This window comes from Juglans regia, chromosome 3, assembly GCF_001411555.2.
Source record: "Juglans regia cultivar Chandler chromosome 3, Walnut 2.0, whole genome shotgun sequence".
NCBI lineage: Eukaryota > Viridiplantae > Streptophyta > Magnoliopsida > Fagales > Juglandaceae > Juglans > Juglans regia.
This window is the reverse complement of record NC_049903.1, coordinates 27,025,630-27,045,874: the sequence shown is the minus strand read 5'-3', so window position 1 is coordinate 27,045,874 and position 20,245 is coordinate 27,025,630. Positions and strand designations below refer to the sequence as shown.

Below are 20,245 nucleotides of genomic sequence, written 5' to 3'. Positions count from 1 at the left end.
AGGTATAGTCCGCGATGAATTAGGAAGAATTAACGTCGGCTGCCCTATTTTAGTGACGACTTTTGAAGGAAAGCAGCTTTGTTGCATGCATGGACGACGGACATTCCCATTTTCACACTTCAAATTAAAGAACCTATTCATTTAATTTGTGTCGTGTATATATATATATATATATAAGATCAACAACATTGACTAAGCAACAGTTATGAAAAGGAGCGACAAAGATTGATTGAGTGTTGGATAAGAATATTGTCACATGCAGAAAGTTTCCAAGTGATGATGTCTTCGACTTACTTAGTTTATTAGTTATGGGGTTATTAATGCAACTAATTGGATCATTTCGGTTTGGCAATGAGTCAAATCGAGCACCGCATGCATTAAAACTCAGTTTGGGAAAGGAGGTTTATCAGGCAGCTGCTACCTGCTCTTATATAGTTTTTTTTCTTTTTTTTTTAAAGAGTAATTCTATGTACAGTCATAAAATGTTTAAGTGTCGCACAATTGTTTTGAAAAAGAGTAAAGTTCATTATTACAAAATTAATTTTTTTTCATATAAATTTCACATTTACTTATTTTTTTTCAAACAAAATTACAAGGCGCTTGCGCACTCTACTACTGCAAATATCATTTCTTGCTCCCTCAATTTTCAATTTTAGTAAGTTAATCCTTTAAAAGTTTTGGCAATTAACTCCTTTTGTCCAATTCCAACTAGATCTACTAATCGTACAAATATCACTTCTCTTAGAAAGAATAGAAAAACTATTTAGATGAAAAGGTTAAATGGTAGGCCATATCGCAGAAAATACGTCCAGAATTAGTCGCCAATACAGTGCCAAAATGAGCAAAATCTAGCATCTTTATCGGCGAGTATATCGCCGCCAATTAGAAAAAGCAGCGACCTTTTTTCGAGGCTAATATCTTCTAGCGGCGAATACCTCTCGCCGTGAATAAAATTTGTTACATGGCCTTTTTTGCCGTGAAGAGGGTGCGCCGCAATAGTTTTTGGCATGGTTTTTTTGCTGGGATTGTAATCACTACTTTTTGCGGCGACAAGTATTCGCCGGAAATGAAAATGTCAACATTACAGAACAACTTTTGCTGCGGTGTTTTACCGGAAATCGCCAGAAATAAATTTGATGTTTCACATTCAGAAAATTTGGTTGAAATACCTGCAGAGTATCATTTAGATTTTTTGACCTTTTCTAAAACAATTGCAATTGAAGTTCCGTTCATTTGGCCAAAACAATAAATAATTAGCCGCTCCCTGTACCAACATTCATTCATGACACTGACAAATAATCTAAACGATCTTGAAACTATTTGTAACAACATTCATTCATAAAAATGACACCAAGATACCATACAACCCAATTTGTTCTAAGCACACAAAAGTATCTTCCAAATAGCCACAATGGTAGATCACATATACCATGCCAATTCTTTCTAACCATGCTGCTCATCCAGATTCAGTCCATATCTTCTGTACGTGCTTCTCAATGGTGTTGACCAACCCACCCAGCTTCTTCATGTAAGCATGCTGCCAGTTACTGAAGAGCAATACAAGGTAAACATCAGAAAGTTCAGCAATCATATTGAACAATCACCCCTCATCAACACTATCTACACCAAATAAATATGGTAATATCATTAAACTGAAGATACAAAATATACCGGCTTCCTTTAATAAAACGGAGCACTCCAAAGGTTCTTATGCTAGTTACATTCATGTAAAAACCACTAATAACCAAATGGAGCAATGAGTAATATCCCACCAAGCACATCCACCTCAACCTTCAGTGTTTTTAGCATTTGAAGAAAGTCTAGGCACTAACAATAAGTTAATCTACCATGTTAAAAGACATCAACCATGTTAACAAGTCTATGCACTAATTCTTTGATTATTAGTCTGTGCACTAACAATAAGTTAATCTAACATGTGAACAAGTATATGCCCTAACAATTGGTGTATAATGCATTACATCTAACATGATGGAAGGAGTATGCTGTTTACCTATATTGAGCCAACTCAAAGCTGATCAGGTTTGACTTCCAATTGTAACACCATGCACAACCCATCACATAAGTATAGCCAGCTCCAAAAGAACATTCCAAAAAAATCCTGACTGCCCCACAACAATCTGACTACAAACAAAATGTTAGATCTTTGAGGAATGATGGTATATGCAAGTTTGGTCAGGACCAAACCCAAAATAGCAAAAAATTGTTTCTTTCGCAAAAGCAGCAGCTATGCAGCTCCCTGATCAGCCTCTCTATGAGACTCTCCATGGGACTGCCTTTTTGACATGTATGTACTAAAAAAATTATCGTACTTTGCTTGCTTCTCCAAGAGTACCCTTACATCCCCCCTTAATTCATCCAGTAGGCTCTTGTAATACTGAGTATCTTTCTCGTGCTTTTCTGCAGCTGCTGCTAATTTTGTAATCCATTCTTCAGTGTTATCTTTGGATGACTTAGGCATAACCATCTCTCCCAACCCCCTTACATACCCTGGCCTGTGGCCCAAGACCTCCCTAAAAATTTCTGCTGCCGCCTCTTTAGTGCGGTTTTCAGGCTCCAGCTGGTCTAACTTTGCAACCATCAAGTTCTATTCAACCAATCCCCAACATGATTAGAAATATTCATCAAATGGAATTAAATGGCTTCATTTCTTACCAGAATTACTATACACTCACATAATGCTCTTCAGTCATAGGAGTCACAAATTTCCCTTTTTTCTTTGACCACCGAACATCTTTAAAGAAATCAATCAGATTAGGCTCAGTCTCATACTGCAAATACAAAAAGATAAGAAAACCAAATGACAGATGTACGGTGTTAAAAACAATATGTATATCTACCAGCATACTCTTTAATTCTTACCCTTATTTCCAGTAACCGCACAAATGAGGTTCTTCCAGCAGTGTGGTTAGTTTGTTGCTTCTGCCTATTACATTTATTTCGATCAGATATCATCTGCAACTCATAATGCATAATCCAACATTAGATCATTGTATTAATTCAATCATCATATTCAACACAACATTACAAAGCAGTACCAAAATAATTTATTATGAATCCAAAAACTCTCCTTACCTTGAAGCCCTTGCTTGACCATCTTGCACATAACTTCTCCCACGTTGTGGGTTCACCATTTCCGTCCCATTCGCGAGTGCTTCTTCATGAGTATTGTACTGCATGTAGATTTTATGCAAATCATACCGAATTGCATTGAATCTCTTCCAAAGTGTCTTCATCACCGTTGAGCGATGATTCTTTTTTGACCAGTCTAGGATGAAGTCAGCCTTGAGAAAAAGCATATCAAATTTTAGTACACATACATATGTAGAAATTAACATTAAAATAAGGCATCGTCTATTCAACTCCGAATTAGAAACAACAGAGCTTCTGCGGTCTCACCCGAACACGAGTAACCAATTTGTCCTTCTCGTGATTTGGAACGTCGTGCCAGTTGGGGTGACTCAAGTCAGCATGGTGCTTCAATATCCATGTAACCCTTGTTGTAAACATTGTACACTTTTCACAACAAGGTGCTGTCTCCCCATCCTTGATCTTCAAAGATATCTTTCCATGCTTTCTCAGTTGGTCAAAAGATGTGCTCTTACCTAGTCCACGCCCACGTTTCCGAGTTTTGACCGGCGTGGAAACCCTAGCATGGAATGACTCGGTTGAAGCAACATTTCCGAATTTCCCAGCCCGAATGTCTTCCAACATGACATCAATGTCATCAATGTATTCATCACCAAGTTCAGATTCTTGCAAATCATAATCATCACTAACAGACAAAGCTTCCTCGTCGCCATGGAATATCCACGCCGTGTAATTTGGATCAATCCCTTTAATGAACAAATGACGTTCTATCATGCTTATAGGTAGCCAATAATTATTTGAGCACAGCCTACATGGACAACGAATTTTGTCACAGCCGATAGCATGAGATCGAGCGAAAGTAATGAAATCTTTAACGCCTTTGGCATATTCCCTGGATTTCAATCTATCGGTGATATGCATCCAACTCCTGTCCATCTACGAGAAAAACATAAATGGAAAAGTAGTAGATTACAATTAACCAGAGGAGTGGAGCAACTTAATGTATAACGAGCAAAACATATTTAGGAAATAAGAAGTATAGGAAATGAGCCATTCTTGTGAACAATATGCTTTTTTCCCTAAAAGATATAACTCTCGAGACTCACAAGTTGTTTAGGCTCCACATGACACTTCTTCTCTCCCTCTCTATAATGGACAACAATTACGAAAAGACATATAAAGCTAGAAGTTTCACAAGAATAGGCAATATAAAGGGCCATCCAAACAAGTCCTAAACAAGGTAAGAGCAATTGAAGTAAATGACGTAATCCATAAAGGGCCATCCAAAGAAGGTCGTACCATGAAAGACCTCCGAAGTGGGGATTATCCCTAATCAATCAATCCATGGATACCCTAGAGCAGGTTTTTAATTAGTTAAGCATCATCAACAACGTTTTTTGTTCGATAACGTGAACAAAGTAGACTAAATATATATGCATAAATTTGCTGATTTTGCTTTATGATTTAAAAAGTACTAGTACTTCATCATGATCATCTCCCTCACCTTATAAGTTCGAATCTAATGTGATTGGAACTGCCTTTTTCTGACTAATTTGGGTGTCGTCTTCTTAATTAATTGTATGGCTTCCTGCCCCCCCCCCCCCCCCCCCCCCCCAAAAAAAAAAGGGACGTTGTATTAATAGTCTTAGAAAAGAAATATATGAATTAAGTAGATGATCATTATCTGTTAATCATATATATAAGAAATATATGAATTAAGTAGATGATCATTATCTGTTAATCATATATATATATATATATATATATATATAACCAAAAGTATATGACTATGTGATCAAGACAACGAAGATAACAAACAACAAAAGGAGGCACAGAGAGAGAAAGAGAGAGAACCATGAATTACATCAGATGGATTATATATATGGATGCATGGATCATACATACCTTTGATTAGTCCGTACGTACGTGAATTATAACCAATCAATGGAGCTTAAGCTAGACCTGATATGTAGAGATCTCCTTTATAACTATCTGCTTCGACTTTCAAAGGCAACTCACTATTTTTCAGCTGCTTTCTATATTAAGTTTTCCTGCAGAAAGCCAGCAGGTCAGAAGGGTCTCACTTTTTTTTTTTCAGGTATTTCAATCATATAAGAGTTCGATTCTAATTTAGCTCCAAGGTACTCTTTATTGGGTTCAAGATATATATCTCCAAAGTACTTGTTATTCATAATTTAATCGAGAAAATGACCTTTGTCATTTTAAATTTTATTATTCTCAATCATTTTTTTTCTCAATAAGTTTATTATTCTCAATCATATTTATTATTCTCAATCATATTTATTGATATATCAATCAATTAAATGGATAATTTACAGTCACTTGAAATATGCCACGCAACAAGTATGCGTCTTGTATGTAGATGATAAATTTTGAGAAAAATGATATTGTTTATTTTAAATTCTATTATCCTCAATCGCACCCATTGATCAGATACCACGTCAGCAAGTATGAATAATGATGATAAGTTTTGAGATAGAAAGTAACTTGCTCTTTAATCATATAACTCCACTAATTCTCACCACATAACCATATGCAGGTTATGTTTATGGATTATTATAGTTATAGGTAGCTAACTGGATCCAAGAATATTCTTGGCCATTTCAATTTGATGATGGTCTGGGAAAGACAATCCACTAGAATTAGAGGCCCATATCAATTAGTAAGTTGGTCGTTTTGGGGAAAAACTAGAATCCATTAATTAATACTCTAAAGTTCATATATATGGGAATAATAATAATATTTTACGTAAGGTGTGGATATTTTGTTAAGGTGTTTTTTGTTTGGGTTTGCAGCTTCTGTGTGTTAAGTTGAAATTCCTCATTGTTGAATTAGTATTTGATTCTCATTTTGTGGTTTCTTGACTAAATGGAGCAGGAGGGTGCATCAGGAGCTGCTCAATGTTTGGGATGATATTCTTTCTGGAAGTCAAGAGAAGTTTATATGTTCATGCGTTTATGCATATGGCAAAACAATCAGATTGCAGATTCCTTTTTTTTTTGCTAAAGAAGGTGATAAAGGGAATTCAGGGCTGTGTTTGGATAGGTCTCAACCTCCTGAAGCTGTAAGGGGTTGTTGATATTAGAAAGAGCTGATTTAGAAAATTTGAGATGTAAATAAGTAGTCTGTAACAATTTTTCTTTGTTTTGTAGTATATGTAACTTAATGGGAGGTTTTGAATGAGAAGAGGTGTTTTCTGGTTTTTCAGCAAGTGTTTTTAGCAGATACTAGCTGTAATAAGGCTATAGAATAAAATTTTCAGGGCAGCACAACACTTAAATTCATCATCTAAGAAACAAACTAATGGCTATAAGTAAACAAACAAACAGAAAAGCTTACAAGCTAATTGGTAGCAGGAAGATTCCCCACTTTTGGCAGTAGTGTAGTGCCATAGCGTCCATTGTTGCAAATCTCTCTCAAGTTATATATCCATAGCGTCCCTAAACCCAAATGTTTAGATGAGGTAAATTAAACCATTTTTATCTGCTTGGCGACAACTCATCTATACTTTACATTAATAAGATGTCATTGCAAGAGTATAGATCTATGATACAGCCACTATGCCACGACAAAATTTAGTATCAACATGGTCTAAAATACCTCAAGTAATGAGTCAATATGTGGAGGAACAAGGAGCTTATAATATGTTACAAAACCCTAGGTGTGGAATTAGCTAGACAGATTGCTTCAAACCCTTTGTTTCTGAAGTAAGGGCCCGATATATAAGAGCTGTATGGTCTGCTACCAAACCAGTTGGATTCTCTACGAAATCAGCTTGAAGACTCGTGTGGGTACACGGACAGCAAGTCAGCTGGAAGAAGTGGATCTGGTATAAGCATATGCTTATAAGAGACACAGAGTATGAAAAAGATAGAAGGAGAGAGCGTACCGCAGGAGGTGGGGCACTGCCATGGGCTGGCACGGCGACAAGGTGCGGCAGCCTAATCACGGAGGGAGAGAGAGTGAGACGGAGTGAGAGCTATAGAGTATAGAGAGTGAGAGACAGAGACAGAGGTCAGACGAAGGAGAGAGAGACAGACACACCTTTTTACCGGCAACGAGGAGACGGCGCGGCAGCAGCCGTACTGTGGCAGAGTGGCGGCAACAATTTCACAGAGAAGAGAGAGAGAGTATCGGGGTAGATGTGGAAAATAAGGCGGGACAGGTGTATAATATATATGAATCCCAAGGTTTGAAATTTTTTGCATTGGACACCGATCCAACACTTCTAAAACTAAAAAGTTATTTTGTTTTTTGAATTGGATAATGATACGGTTACTACCCTACTACTACCCATTTAATACTATTTTTATATTTGATTTTTTTTTAATTTTTTTATTTGACTTAATGATTAAGGAAGTGTGTATTAGTAAATATATATATATTTTTTAATTTTTTCTTAATGATTAAGGATGTTAAAAAAATACTTAAAAGAAAATGATAAAAAAATAAAAAAACTTAAAATACATTTTGGTAGTAGATGGATAGTAATAGAGTAGTAAGCCTATCATTACCCTTTTGAATTTGATCGCTTTATTTGATTATTGATTAAAAAGTTTTTTTAAAATTTTTTACTTAGTAATTAAAGAAGTGATTTTAAATATATTGATGTATTTTTTTATTTTTTAAAAATATTTAAATATATTAAAAAATATGAAAAAAAAAATCAATCATTATTTAAAATTTCTCAAAGAAAAATAAAGAAGTTTCACGACAAATATAACATGAAAAATAAAACATTATAAATCCTCGATTTGAATTGAAACACATCACATCTTATCATTATAATTTTCTTAAATTTTCATATAAAATATAATAAATAATTCAACTTTTTAAATATTAAAACAATAATAATATTAAAAAATAATATTTTAACAATATTTTATTAACTCATCTAAAATCATTTCAACTCATCTCTAAATACTAACTCATCTCTGAATCTTAAAAAAGTACAATGAAAAAATCTATTAACTAATTCAATAAAAATATTTATTAATTAATTTATTAAAAAAATTCTAATTAGTGGTCCTACACTACATATCTTTTTTTATTTTTTATTTTTTTATTTTTTTTTTCTTAACAAGTATATGATGTAGAATTACTGGATAGAAACTCAATTTATTATCCTTGTGGGTGGTGGTTGGAGCTAGAAGTGTTCATCCGGGTTCCAACTTGAGTAAAACCGCATCGGGACCCAGGTTTTAAACCCGGACCGGATTGGTCCAGGTCAGACCCGGCCAAAACCCGGTTAAACCCGGGTTTTTTAAAACCCGGATTCCGAGTTCCGGGTTGAACCCTTTTTTTTATAATAAAGAAGTCTTTTTTTCATATTTTTTTTTATAGAAGTCTGTATTTAAAAGAATAATTTTATTTTAATAAAAACCTATACCATATTAAAGACTTTTCAAGAATAATCCATGTTGATAATCATTATTATTTTTTATTTATAAAAGCCTCTATTATGTGAAATTTTTTTCTAAGAAGTAATGTTAAAAAGCATAATCCTAACATTGTGCAGAATAATAAAATATATAAAAATAAAAAACTAAAATGCATGCAATCTACTACATATTACATTATTACAAAATATAAAATTACAAGATATGAGTTACAAATCAATAACATAGTCTTCCCTGTGATTTAATCACACCAAATAAAACTTCAAACCTATTCAATGTAGCCACCCAATTGAAGACAACCGCTACATTGAATTCCTAGTATATTCTTTGCAGCCACCCAAACTGAAGAGTAAGAATGTATTTCAACAAAGAAAAGCACAAACCATGGAAAGGAATACCTAACACAAGCTATTGACAGTAGACACAATATATAAAAGCAGCTCAATGACCAAATATTGACATGGAAATCAGTAAAAATAGATAGCTTGTAACCCCACAACATCCCACAAACTCCATCTCAATCCACTTTGAAAAGACTCCCAGAGAGAAAAACAAAGCAAAAAGGTTAAGCAATATGAAATCTTCTGCCTTCATGTGTTTACCTTTAAGCAAAAACAAAAAAAAAAACACAAACAATATTACTGTGTGTATGCAAGAAATTAGGGATGATGTATAATTAATCCTTCCAGAAATTAGGTCCAGCAATCAACTAATTAATGACTCATGGAGGGATAGAACCAAACAGACCCCTATTTGTAGCAAATCAATCGGGCTAGACATGCATGCATATCTCAAAAATCACCTGCTCAATGCATGGTGACATTTAATTAGCAACAACCCCAGAAGAAAGAACTGAATAAGTTTTTAAGGATGTTTGCAATTAATTAAACAAAAATGTGTAATTAAGTTTGGAGCTAATTAATGTAATTTTCTAAACAAACATAAAGTGCTTTTGTAAAGACTTACCATCAAGATCTGAAGCAGAACCAACAAAAATTAGATTATTTGAAAACAAGGATAGATCAAAATGAAGGACTATTTAATCAGAAACCTATATCTTAACAACCCATTAATAATGATACATGAAAATCTTATGAACATTCAAATATTAATATTTAAAAGAATTAACAAATGTTTCTAACTAATGAATGATTGATATGAAGGCATCCTCAGAGCCAATAACAGGATATATATATATATATATATATATATTTATAAACAAAATGTGGTAACATAGAACATAACAGACCCAAATAGACAAAGTATTGAATAAGTTTTTTTTTTTCCATTGTTCTCAAAACTTCTATCATTCTTTTTCCTCCAAATCACAAAACCAGGTAGAGAGGCACAGTTCTAAAAGCTCCAAAACTAAATACTCTCTTCACTACCTTATTAATATGATCTACGCCATCTCCAAAAATCCAGACTTTAAGCTTAAAAGCAACTTATAAGACTCGTATGCAGTCTGGGCACAGAGAATGAGAAGCAAGCACACAAAATCCATCTAAACAAACATTGAATGTCACCAATATCTCTCGTGTGTAGGTATAATTTTCTCCAGAAACGCCCAATCCACACCGAGAAATAAAAATAACAAGATACACATGTGCAATAGCGCAAGGATAAAAACTAACCGATTTAGTCATAGAGCAAGCAAAATAACACACAATAATATGAGGGCAAAAAATGGGGAGTACCCTTTCTTTGCATGCGGCTTTCTTTTGCTCCAACACTTCGAGGGCGAGGGCACGGCAGGCTTCGAGGGCCTTTGGCTTCATGTGTGCTTAAGGGAGAGCTTCTTGGCTTCCTTGGCCCTCTTCTTGTGGTATGAGTGTATTGGTGGGCGAAGAGGTGTACTGTGATCTAGGGTTGGTTAGTTTGGCCGAGGAAGAGAAGATTCTCAAAGCTGAGCTTCTGCAAGCCATCGGTGAGAGAGTGTACTCGAATCAGCTACTCCTCTCCATCAAGTAATCATCGAGATCATCACGACGGCGGCTAGGGTTTCGTAGAATCATTGCTAGGGTTGAGAGAGGAAGGGGGGGGGATCCGAGGTCACGGGCTGAAGGAAAGAGATTTTTTTTTTACTTTTGTACAAATCCGGTTATACCGGGTTATGAATACGGAACTCGAGTTTCATACCCGGGTCCAGACCGGATATATCCGATTTTTATCACACGGGTTCTGGCCCGAAAAAAAAATCCGACCCGGATAAACAGTCTTAGTTAGAACCATCTAAAGGTGGCTCAAGTAACCTCAAAATTATTTAATAGTGTTTTATATGAGATGCTTTCTTAATTTTTAAAATTTGTTGGTTTTTTTAATAGTTTTTAGAATTTAAATTTTTTTATATATTTTTATTTTTATTTTGGTTAAATACAAATTTCTTTTGGTTTGCCCTTAAAATAGAATCATCTTTATATTTTAATTTTGGACTTCAATACTCTTTTTGGTATCAATTTTGATCAAATCGAACTTGTTATTTACGATATTAATTAACTGTAAAAACTGTTGATGTGTCATTTCATTTCAAATGCCACGTGTCACAAAAATAAATATAGGAATACTAAATAAATAAGCATTTATGATTAAAATAAAAACTAGAATTAAAATCGGAAGAAGATGAAAAGTCAAAATTAAAGCACTTAAAGAGTAAAGAGTCTAAAAGGCACTGAAATCGAACTATAATTAAATTTTATAGTTCTTATACTATATATTATTCATGTGGCATAATTTAATTTTAAAAATAAATTTTAAAATTTGATTCTTAAAATATAGAATAGTTATTTTTTAATAGTTCTATTATATATAATTATTTTTATATATTTTTTATATATTTTACTGATATGATTAATCAAAAGAATTAATTTATATTAAAAAAATAATGTACTCAATTACATTAATAAAGTCAGTAAAGAATACATAAAATTTTTAGTTTTTTAATAAAGTGGTTGGCATGACATTTTTGTATTGTGTTGAGTTTTAATCTTTTGATTGGGTTTTAATGCCACTGGCTATCTAGCCGTAAATGAATCTAAAAATGGATTTGATAAAGTGTGTTAATTGCAAAAAGTTTCAAACCCAAGAATTAAAATTGGAAACCTAAGAAGCTTTTTGCCAACTTGTGGCATTTTTGTGCCATTTGTCAGGTATTGATTGGCGGACACAGGCAATCGTTGCATTGGTAGATCTAACGAGAGCTTGATGGTCGGAGCACGTTACAAAATATCTCAAATTCAAAGATCATGCCTTCCACAAATCATATCATCTTGTCTTATTTTATTTAATTATTATAATTTTTTAAAATTTTATATAAAATAAAAAAATAATTTAATATTTAAATTAAAAAATAAAAATTATATTTTAATAATATTTTATTTAATATTTAAATTTTATCTTATCTTATTTCATCTCACATGTATAACCAAACTAATGAATTGATTGCAAATGCATAAAACCTAGGAATTGAATTGTCCTGAATTATTATTAGTATTGAATTCATGATTAGAATCTGATGCATGTTTAGATAAAAATTGAAAACGATGTGTAGTTTATATATCTTAGTACACTTTGTACAAAAGTCAAATCATTTGCTTGTTTCAAAGTCTATGAAAGTTAAAAGCACTGATTCCTTCGTGAGTCCGGTTAGATTCACAACACCAATAAAGCACATTTTCCAAATTTTTGTGTTAGAGATTGGTAGTGTAAAAATAATATGTTGGCATGTTATTATGATAAAGAAAAATTATATTCTTAAGCCTCGTACACTACATACCAATATTTTTATGATTTCTTTAATTTTATTCTCTTATTAAATGTTGTGATATATGGATTATGAGTAGAATAATTCAATTATTTTAAGAATAATAAAACCAAAAAAAAACTTTAAAATAATTTTAAAAAAATAAAATAATTCTGGTGTGTGGTGTATGGGTTTATGAATAGCAATGCTCTATGATAAAACTTAGTTCAATTAAGTTGTAAATATGTTGGGTAGAGTCTAAGTTGTAATTGGAACAAAAAGTACAAAGATTGCAAGTTCGCAAGAACTGATGAGATCGACTAGTTAGAGTAAATTGGCCATAAAATTTTCTCCCACATTGGATTGAAGTGTGATTTGTGGCGTTGGAACTCTAACTCAATTATCTACAAATTAATGTTTCACTAGGATCGTCCATTTCCAACCTTTAGGTCAAAATAGTTCAACAATTTAAAGACTTAAACTTAGTCTCGTTTGTTTTCAAGAAACTTCTCAACTCATCTCATCTCATTTTTATAACTTTATCAAATTATAATATAATATAAAATAAACAATTCAATTTTTTCAAATCTCAAAATAAAAATAATATTAAAAATTATATTTTAACAATATTTTATTTAACTTTTTAACTTTAATCTTAACTCATCTCATCTCATCTCTAAAAACAAACTAGACCTTAAACTAGACAAAAAGTTCGCTTGGTAGTTTGCTTCACCTTTGCTCAAGCAAAAATTCCAAAAATAATGTTTTCACTAGGGTTTCAACTCTCTAAGTGGCCTACCCAAACTCTAAGTATATCTTGAATAATATACACAACTTCTAAGTCATGGAGAGAGGCTAGAGCTGCCGTATTTAGTGTATTCTTGAGAGAAAATTCTAAAAAGATCCGTTATGCATTAATAATCAATATTATCTTGTTAAACGAGCATCCATCATATTATGCTTATGATGAAGTATTGTTGATTTTATTGGTGTGGACATATTTGCTGGCCAGAAGGATTTCTGGAGCTGCCTGGGTGCAAATAAATAGTTTGTGCTCGTAGTGAAACTATAGAAAGATCGGTGGTCCAGAGCTACCAGGGTACATAGATTAAGTGGGATACTCATGGTGTTGAAAGCCATATTTAGTTACTTCAAGAGTCTTGTAAGTATTTCTAAATTGATTGTAATAAACTTAATTTCTGTAGTATATTTTTTATGATAATTTACATCTGGTGTGGTTTTCGATTTTGAAGACGTTCTTTAAATGAGTCTCCACTTCATTACCAAAATTGATATGTTTATTATCTTATTATTTGATTGATTATATGCTAATTTAAATAGTCTAATAAATTTTGAAAAATATTTATTCACTCCCTCTATGTGTATTTGGGATCTAAATCACTGATTTTTCAGTTGGTACACACATTCTAGATTAGTTTCCTGAGTATGACCCTAGACTCAATTTAAAATGGGTAAAAAGGCCAACAATATTTCTAAGATGGAGAAAAATGAGATGCGGGACTGTAGACAATACAATGAAAGAATGTCCAATCAAATTAGATTTGCATATTAAATTGGGTTAAATTAGACAACACAATGAAATAATGTCCAACACAATGAAAAAACTTAATCTCATTGACCATGAAAAAAAAAAAGTTTGCATATTAAATTGAATGACTCATTTACTCTTTATAATAATATGAAATATGAGATTTCTTTACTAAAAGATGTTGAACATGAAAAGAAATCATTGGTTCTTGAGTTGCATGTCCGATTCACATGCTCTGATTTCTTCATTCAAATATGAGAATGCCATGTTATTTGAATAGAACAAATCACTTGAGTATGATGAGTTGCATGATTCTAAAAAACATTTGAATAAACTCTCTTGTGATATACTTAATAAGTTATTCGAAAATCAAAAGCATGCTCATTATAAATCTGATCGTAGTTTTGTGAATGAGTGTTATTTTGTGATTTCTTCTTTCGACTAAAAATAATGTGATGCTTGTTACACCTTTAATTAATAAGGGAAAGAAGGTTATTGTTTATGAGACCAAAGTAACACCTCCTCCATACAACCTTCTCAAATTTTTGTTCCTGCTTGCCATCATTGTGGCAAGGGGTGTAAATCGGTGCAGTTCGTTCCCGGAGAGATGTTGGTCCATTCTCCTAGTGGGCCAGACCAGACCGTTAGCTATCGGTCTGAACTAGTTTCAAAATGGATTTTAATTAAAAAAAAAAGCTCATCATTCTTGAAATATAGAAAAAAGCCTGCAATGTGTATTTTTCGGCCCAATTGTGGCAAAATTGGCTATATTTGACTTAATTATTTTTTGTTGAACCCTCAAGGGCATATGAAAGAATATATCTTTATTAGGAATGAATTGTTGAGATTGGTCAAGAATACGAGTGTTTTGTTTAATAGGTTGCATGATATAGAAAAACTTACTTCTCGAACTCAGAAACGTACTCTTAGACTTCAGAGAATTTAGATTCCTAAAGTTCACATCATTCAACCTTTGAGGGAGAGTGGTAATGGTTTTATCTAATATTAGGGAGACACCACATGCCTAGGAGTACTTGATCATATATCTTAGTGCATGCATTGTAGTTTTTAGGTTGTTTTGCATTTTTTCTAGCTTTATGTTTGCATTCCATATTTTGGTTTATTCTTCTTGTGAATTCATAATTACTTTCAAATTTATTTTAATGAAATATGAAAAAATTAAAAATTTCAAAAATTTCAAAAATATTTTTATTATATATGAATAGGATCAATTTTCTTAGTGAGATTATTTTTAATATACTCATTGCACGTACACCATGAAAAGGGTACGATGTTCAATGCACACCAACTTAATTGATAGATGTTTTATCGCTTATGTGAGATTTTGTGAAGGAATCAAAGATGTAGGAAAACATAATTTGTGTATAGAACAATAGTTGTGGTTATTTTTATTTTTATTTTTACATTTTTTCAAACTTTATTTGGTTTTATCCCTTGCTTCGAAAATCTGATGTAGTTGAGGGTTTCATCAAACTCAAGTACATTACTAACAAATTTACTTTCTTTCAATTTAAAACAACTTCAATACCACAAGAATAGGAAATATATTTCAACTCAATTTGCAACTCTTTCATTTAAGATGACATTGTTCACAACAAATCTTACCCCACGTATCTAAATAAAATGGTTTCCTTGAAATGGTTCTGACTCATCTTGACTCATCTTGTACGATCTCAGCATCCTAAACCCTTCTAGCTAAATGATTTTACATAATAAATTGTAAGGGTGTAAATTCAAACCACAAAATCGGTCCGGACCGGACCGGACCGGTTCTTAGAATATGAAAACTGACCGGTTCCGATCTGGTTCCGGTTTTAGGATTTTTCGGACCAGACCAGACCGGTTGATAAAAAATATATATAAAAAATAATATTTGTATTATTGTATATATAAGTTTTATACAAAATATTATATATATATATTAATATATATAAATATTATATATTATGTATAATTATAAATTTTTATGTGAAATTTTTATATATAATATATATAATTATATATATTCATATATGAAATAATTTCTTATTATAATTTATAAATTATTACATAAAATGTTAATACTAAATTACTAAAAATTTATAACTAATACTAATAGTCTAATATAGACTAATGACTATAGTTATACTTATAATTAATACTACAAGTTTTTACTAAAAGTTTATAACTAATACTAATATTAAATATGTAGTTTATAACTAATACTAATATTAAATATATAGTTTATAGCTAATACTAATATATAACTTATAACTATACAAATAGTCTAATATTAATACTATTATATAGTCTAATATATTTATAAAAGTATAAAACAACTTTTTTTAAATCAAAAATTTTTTTTATAAACAAATTTTAATGACAAATTGTGAAACTTACATTTTTAAAAAATCGAAAAACCGGACCGGACCGGACCGAAAACCGGTAACCGGAAGTACCGGTTTAGGAGGGTAACCGGTGCGTAATCGGTTTTGAAAAATACAATTGATACATACCGGTTCGGTCCTAGATTTTGTCTAAAACCGGACTGAACCAGACCGATTATACCCCTAATAAATTGGCTATTTGCACCGTTGCTTAACAATCAAAGTCTCTATAAAAGTTACTTAATGTTTATCCTCCTTATTCTCTCATCTCATATTTTGATATTTCTAACTAATTCTCATATCATGCCCCATACCTGGGTTTAACCCTTTTAATCAAAATCGATGATGATGATGATAATAATAAGAATAATAATAATAGAACTTTAATACAAATCTTTAATAAAAATTTCTCTAAAGGATTCCTAAAAAATAGCAATTGAATAATAATAAAATATTCTCTCTCCCACTAACTCTATAAGCAGCGAACCTATACTCGTGTGCAAAACATGAGTTAGTTACACAATGCAGAAACAAAATCATATTTCAAAATAATAATCGAGCGATATTTCATAAGCATTTAATAATAGTACAAACAACATTTGACAATAATTGAAACAACATCAAAAACATAAATGCAAGCTGTGTTTGCGCATGTGGAAGTGTTGTGCATATCTGCAGTTAGTCAAGTAGAAATAGAGTGCACTCAGAACAACGATGTTGGTACTGACATAGTAATAGAGACTACGTTTTATACTCAAAACAAGGCTAGAAAGAGAATAAAGGCCACAACTATTACCCGTGGCAGGGCCCGTAGTCAAAACAAAACAAAATCGTATGCCTCAGGGTTTTTAGATATAATGCAATAACATAATAGTGTATTGAATAGATAGTGTCATAGATTCACCTAAATATTTCAAAAGTCATATTCACATTTTATGCAGTAGATAAACAAAATATAAAAATGTTCATGTTTACACTAGTCATGACAAAATCTCAATTTTCAAATATAGAGAATAGTAAAGAAAATAACCAAGATAGGTTTAATCACAAAATATTGAAGTCTCTCAAAATTGACCTCCAATAGTTTTTTGGTAAGTTTAGCATAGGAACATTGCTTACTTGGCTTGTTAGTATAATCAAACTTGTCTTGCAACAAATCAAGCAAAACAGTCGAGACCTAAACAAAACCTAAAACCTCTAAAACAATTGAGACGAAAGATACTAAATAAACTCCATGACAACAAACCCATCATTCCAGTTCTTCTAACACAATTACTACACAACTTAAAGCCAACCGAAATAACGTACAAGACCTTGTCGATATTTGGTCGAAACTACTCCATCTATGAATATGTCAATTCAAATATTTCCTAACGCTCACTACCTAATGTGTCATCAACCCATTTAACTAGGTTCAACCACATGTCATAAATCGATTTATATCACAAGCCCAAATTCTCGACAGTGAGAACAATCATATAAACATCCTCCAAACAACTCTCCACTAACCATCAACCTTATCTTACTAACAAAGTTTCATTGAAATTATGCCTTTTTCCATTCCTTTGGCCAAGATACAACCAACACTAACCTTCGAAAAATTTTCATGTTGGTCAATCAAGTTAACAACATAACTTCCTATCTCAAACCTCTCTCACAAATCGAAGAACATTAAGATACCCAACTAAGACAACAAGATATTTCATCCACTGGCACTATTAGATGTTCTACACCATTCTATTTTTAGGCAACAACAAATACAAATCAACATTTTGTACATATTTTTAATTTAACAATTGACTCTGAGACTCAACTCTACAAAATTAATCGATGCGAGAGCCGAAATATCACCATAACACAATACCTCTCAATTAGTAAACAACCCCAAAAGCATCTATCTGATCAAACTTCCCCATAGCCAATTATAGACACTTTACAAACCAAACAGTCCTGCCATAACTCAAGCCTAATTGATCTTATCTGCCTAAAACAACTACTACAACTATCCCTATTATTCACAATCCAACATTTTAACCCTTAACATTTGTTCAAACCAACATCAACTCAATCCCTAATGAGGTCTAGGAATTTACCTACTATCCAATGGTAGCAGTTTCATGGTAAGAGGAGTAGTGATGTTGAAGCTATATGGTGGCATGGCAGAGATGTCATTTGTCCATGGTTGTGACAATAACATAAGCAATATGGAGTGTGAGAGGGAGACCAACAGAGAGGTAGGGATGGATAATGAGAAGTCTAATTTTATCAAATTGGGGTGGTGTAGAGGCAAGGCTTGTATTGCATGTGGTGCAATGTAGCTTTTTGTGCTAGCAACATGGTGTAGTGGCATGAAGGCATGCGACAAAGTTGCAAGTGGCGGTGCAGCAATGATGAGTGAGAGACTCGAGGTCGAGAGATAGAAAGAGAAAGAAACATAGATAAACAAAATACAGAGGTTAGAGAGAGGACGATTGAGAGAGGGTGAGGGAGAGAGGCATATATTGTTTCCATTTTTTATGAGGGAGAAAGCCCTAACAATCATTGATCAATCTTCTAATTTTTTCTAGGATGACCTTTACTATGGATGAAAGGCCAACCAAAATTGCTTTCTACAAATATATTTCAATAGAGACTAAATTGGCTAGGGTGGCACTATTTCGCCTTATGAACCCTAGAGAAACCTTGCATTTAAGCATATATTGTTTGCACAAATAAACATTTATAATGCTAAGATCTAAACTCAATAGCCAAGATCATACACTAGGGTGCCTAAGTGATCACTTAGAGGAAAAGGAAGTGATCAGGCAATTAAAACTAGGAGCTGGGCTTTGAAGTAGGCCATCCTTTGAAGAAAGTGTAATAGCTCACTAGTCTAGATGGCACCAAAATGTAACAAGGCTCAAGCGATTCACAAAAGTGATGAGACCTTAAAAGTTGCTCTTCTAAGTGTCCGGAACGAGATGTTCTTTCAATTTAAGAAATATTTTGTCACAATACTTCGTAATGTCATAAGTGATAGTGCTAGCATGAGTAATGATGAATTTTGTGAAATACAAAATCACCTACTAGTAGAAAGCTTCTTGCACTCAATCAAGATAGACAAAGTGAATCTACTTAAGGAACTTTTGAAAGGGCTGTGGTCTAACGGGTACATGAAAGAAACGAAGTTGCTTTGACTCCAAAACCATGCTTGTTTGTTGTAGCGAATTGGATGATCGGGGCAAGGGTTGCTCCCTCTTCCCCTCACTCTTATTTTCCTGATGTGAGCCTTGACTTACCCAAACTTTTTTTACTTGGCCTTGCTTGATCGCCTACGCGATTGGCAATTTTTTATCACATGCTAAGTGAATAGATGTTTATTAAACAACTTCAAGATTTTGTTGAACCCAAATCATTGATCATATTTGTTATCTTCCAAGGGCCATTTATGGCCTAAAACCAACTTCTCATTCCTTGTTCCATTGCCTGTCCTTATTGCTTCTTCACAACTTTTTTAATCAGTTCCTTTATCTTTATGTTTGACACTACTAATGCTCACATCATTATGTAGATTTATGTAGAAGCAATTTTAGTCACAAGCACTAATATTAGTCTTATCATTTCTTTTATTTCAAGCCTACAATTGGCTTTTAATGACCTTGGACCCTTCAAATATTTTCTCGATGTGCAATCTAATTGCAACTCCATAGGTCCTCATTTGTGTTAAGGAAAAAAAAAATTATTGACCTCTTACATTGTGTCCATATACCTAAACTTACTTTGTACCTTGTGTCTTTGTGTAACGCCCCATACCCAGAGGGTCACGGAGTCAATTCCTATCACTCAAAATCGCATCCCATAATTCAAGTATAAACTCCAAAGTCTCAATAACAAATAAAACTTATTGGTTCAAATCAAAATATAAGTTACTCTACAATAACATCAATGAACTACTGCAACATAATTAACTAAAAATACCACAAAATCTCAATAACAACATCAATATCCCAAAATAATACTAAAAAGAAAATGACTAGTTTCTTGAATAAAATCTTCTTATAGA

The 20,245-nt window shown here is 32.7% G+C and overlaps 1 protein-coding gene across 3 annotated transcripts; it reads right to left on the bottom strand.

Moving 5' to 3' along the window:
• Window positions 1-1,233: 1,233 nt before the first annotated feature.
• LOC109008644 lies at window positions 1,234-7,265 on the bottom strand. Of its 3 annotated transcripts, XM_035689004.1 has the most exons (12): window positions 7,174-7,265; window positions 7,019-7,070; window positions 6,730-6,940; window positions 6,469-6,569; window positions 5,014-5,159; window positions 4,613-4,696; window positions 3,418-4,044; window positions 3,094-3,302; window positions 2,881-2,944; window positions 2,694-2,789; window positions 2,012-2,605; window positions 1,234-1,547 (listed from the first exon to the last, which is right to left on the bottom strand). In XM_035689004.1, the coding sequence occupies exons 7-11, from the start codon at window positions 4,042-4,044 to the stop codon at window positions 2,246-2,248; spliced, it is 1,356 nt and encodes a 451-aa protein (XP_035544897.1). In that variant the 5' UTR covers window positions 4,613-4,696; window positions 5,014-5,159; window positions 6,469-6,569; window positions 6,730-6,940; window positions 7,019-7,070; window positions 7,174-7,265; the 3' UTR covers window positions 1,234-1,547; window positions 2,012-2,245. The 3 variants fall into 3 exon arrangements, with proteins under 3 accessions (XP_035544897.1, XP_018844367.1, XP_018844366.1); XM_018988822.2 differs by lacking the exon at window positions 4,613-4,696; XM_018988821.2 differs by lacking the exons at window positions 4,613-4,696; window positions 5,014-5,159; window positions 6,469-6,569; ... (1 more) ...; window positions 7,019-7,070; window positions 7,174-7,265 and adding an exon at window positions 4,408-4,602.
• Between the last annotated feature and the right edge of the window lie 12,980 nt (window positions 7,266-20,245).

Coding starts and splice junctions, on each gene's coding strand:
- LOC109008644 (XM_018988821.2), bottom strand. Junction 2,945..3,093: donor GGTCAAGCAAGGGCTTCAAG/GTAAGGAGAGTT, acceptor TAAATGTAATAG/GCAGAAGCAACAAACTAACC. Junction 2,790..2,880: donor TGCGGTTACTGGAAATAAGG/GTAAGAATTAAA, acceptor TTGTATTTGCAG/TATGAGACTGAGCCTAATCT.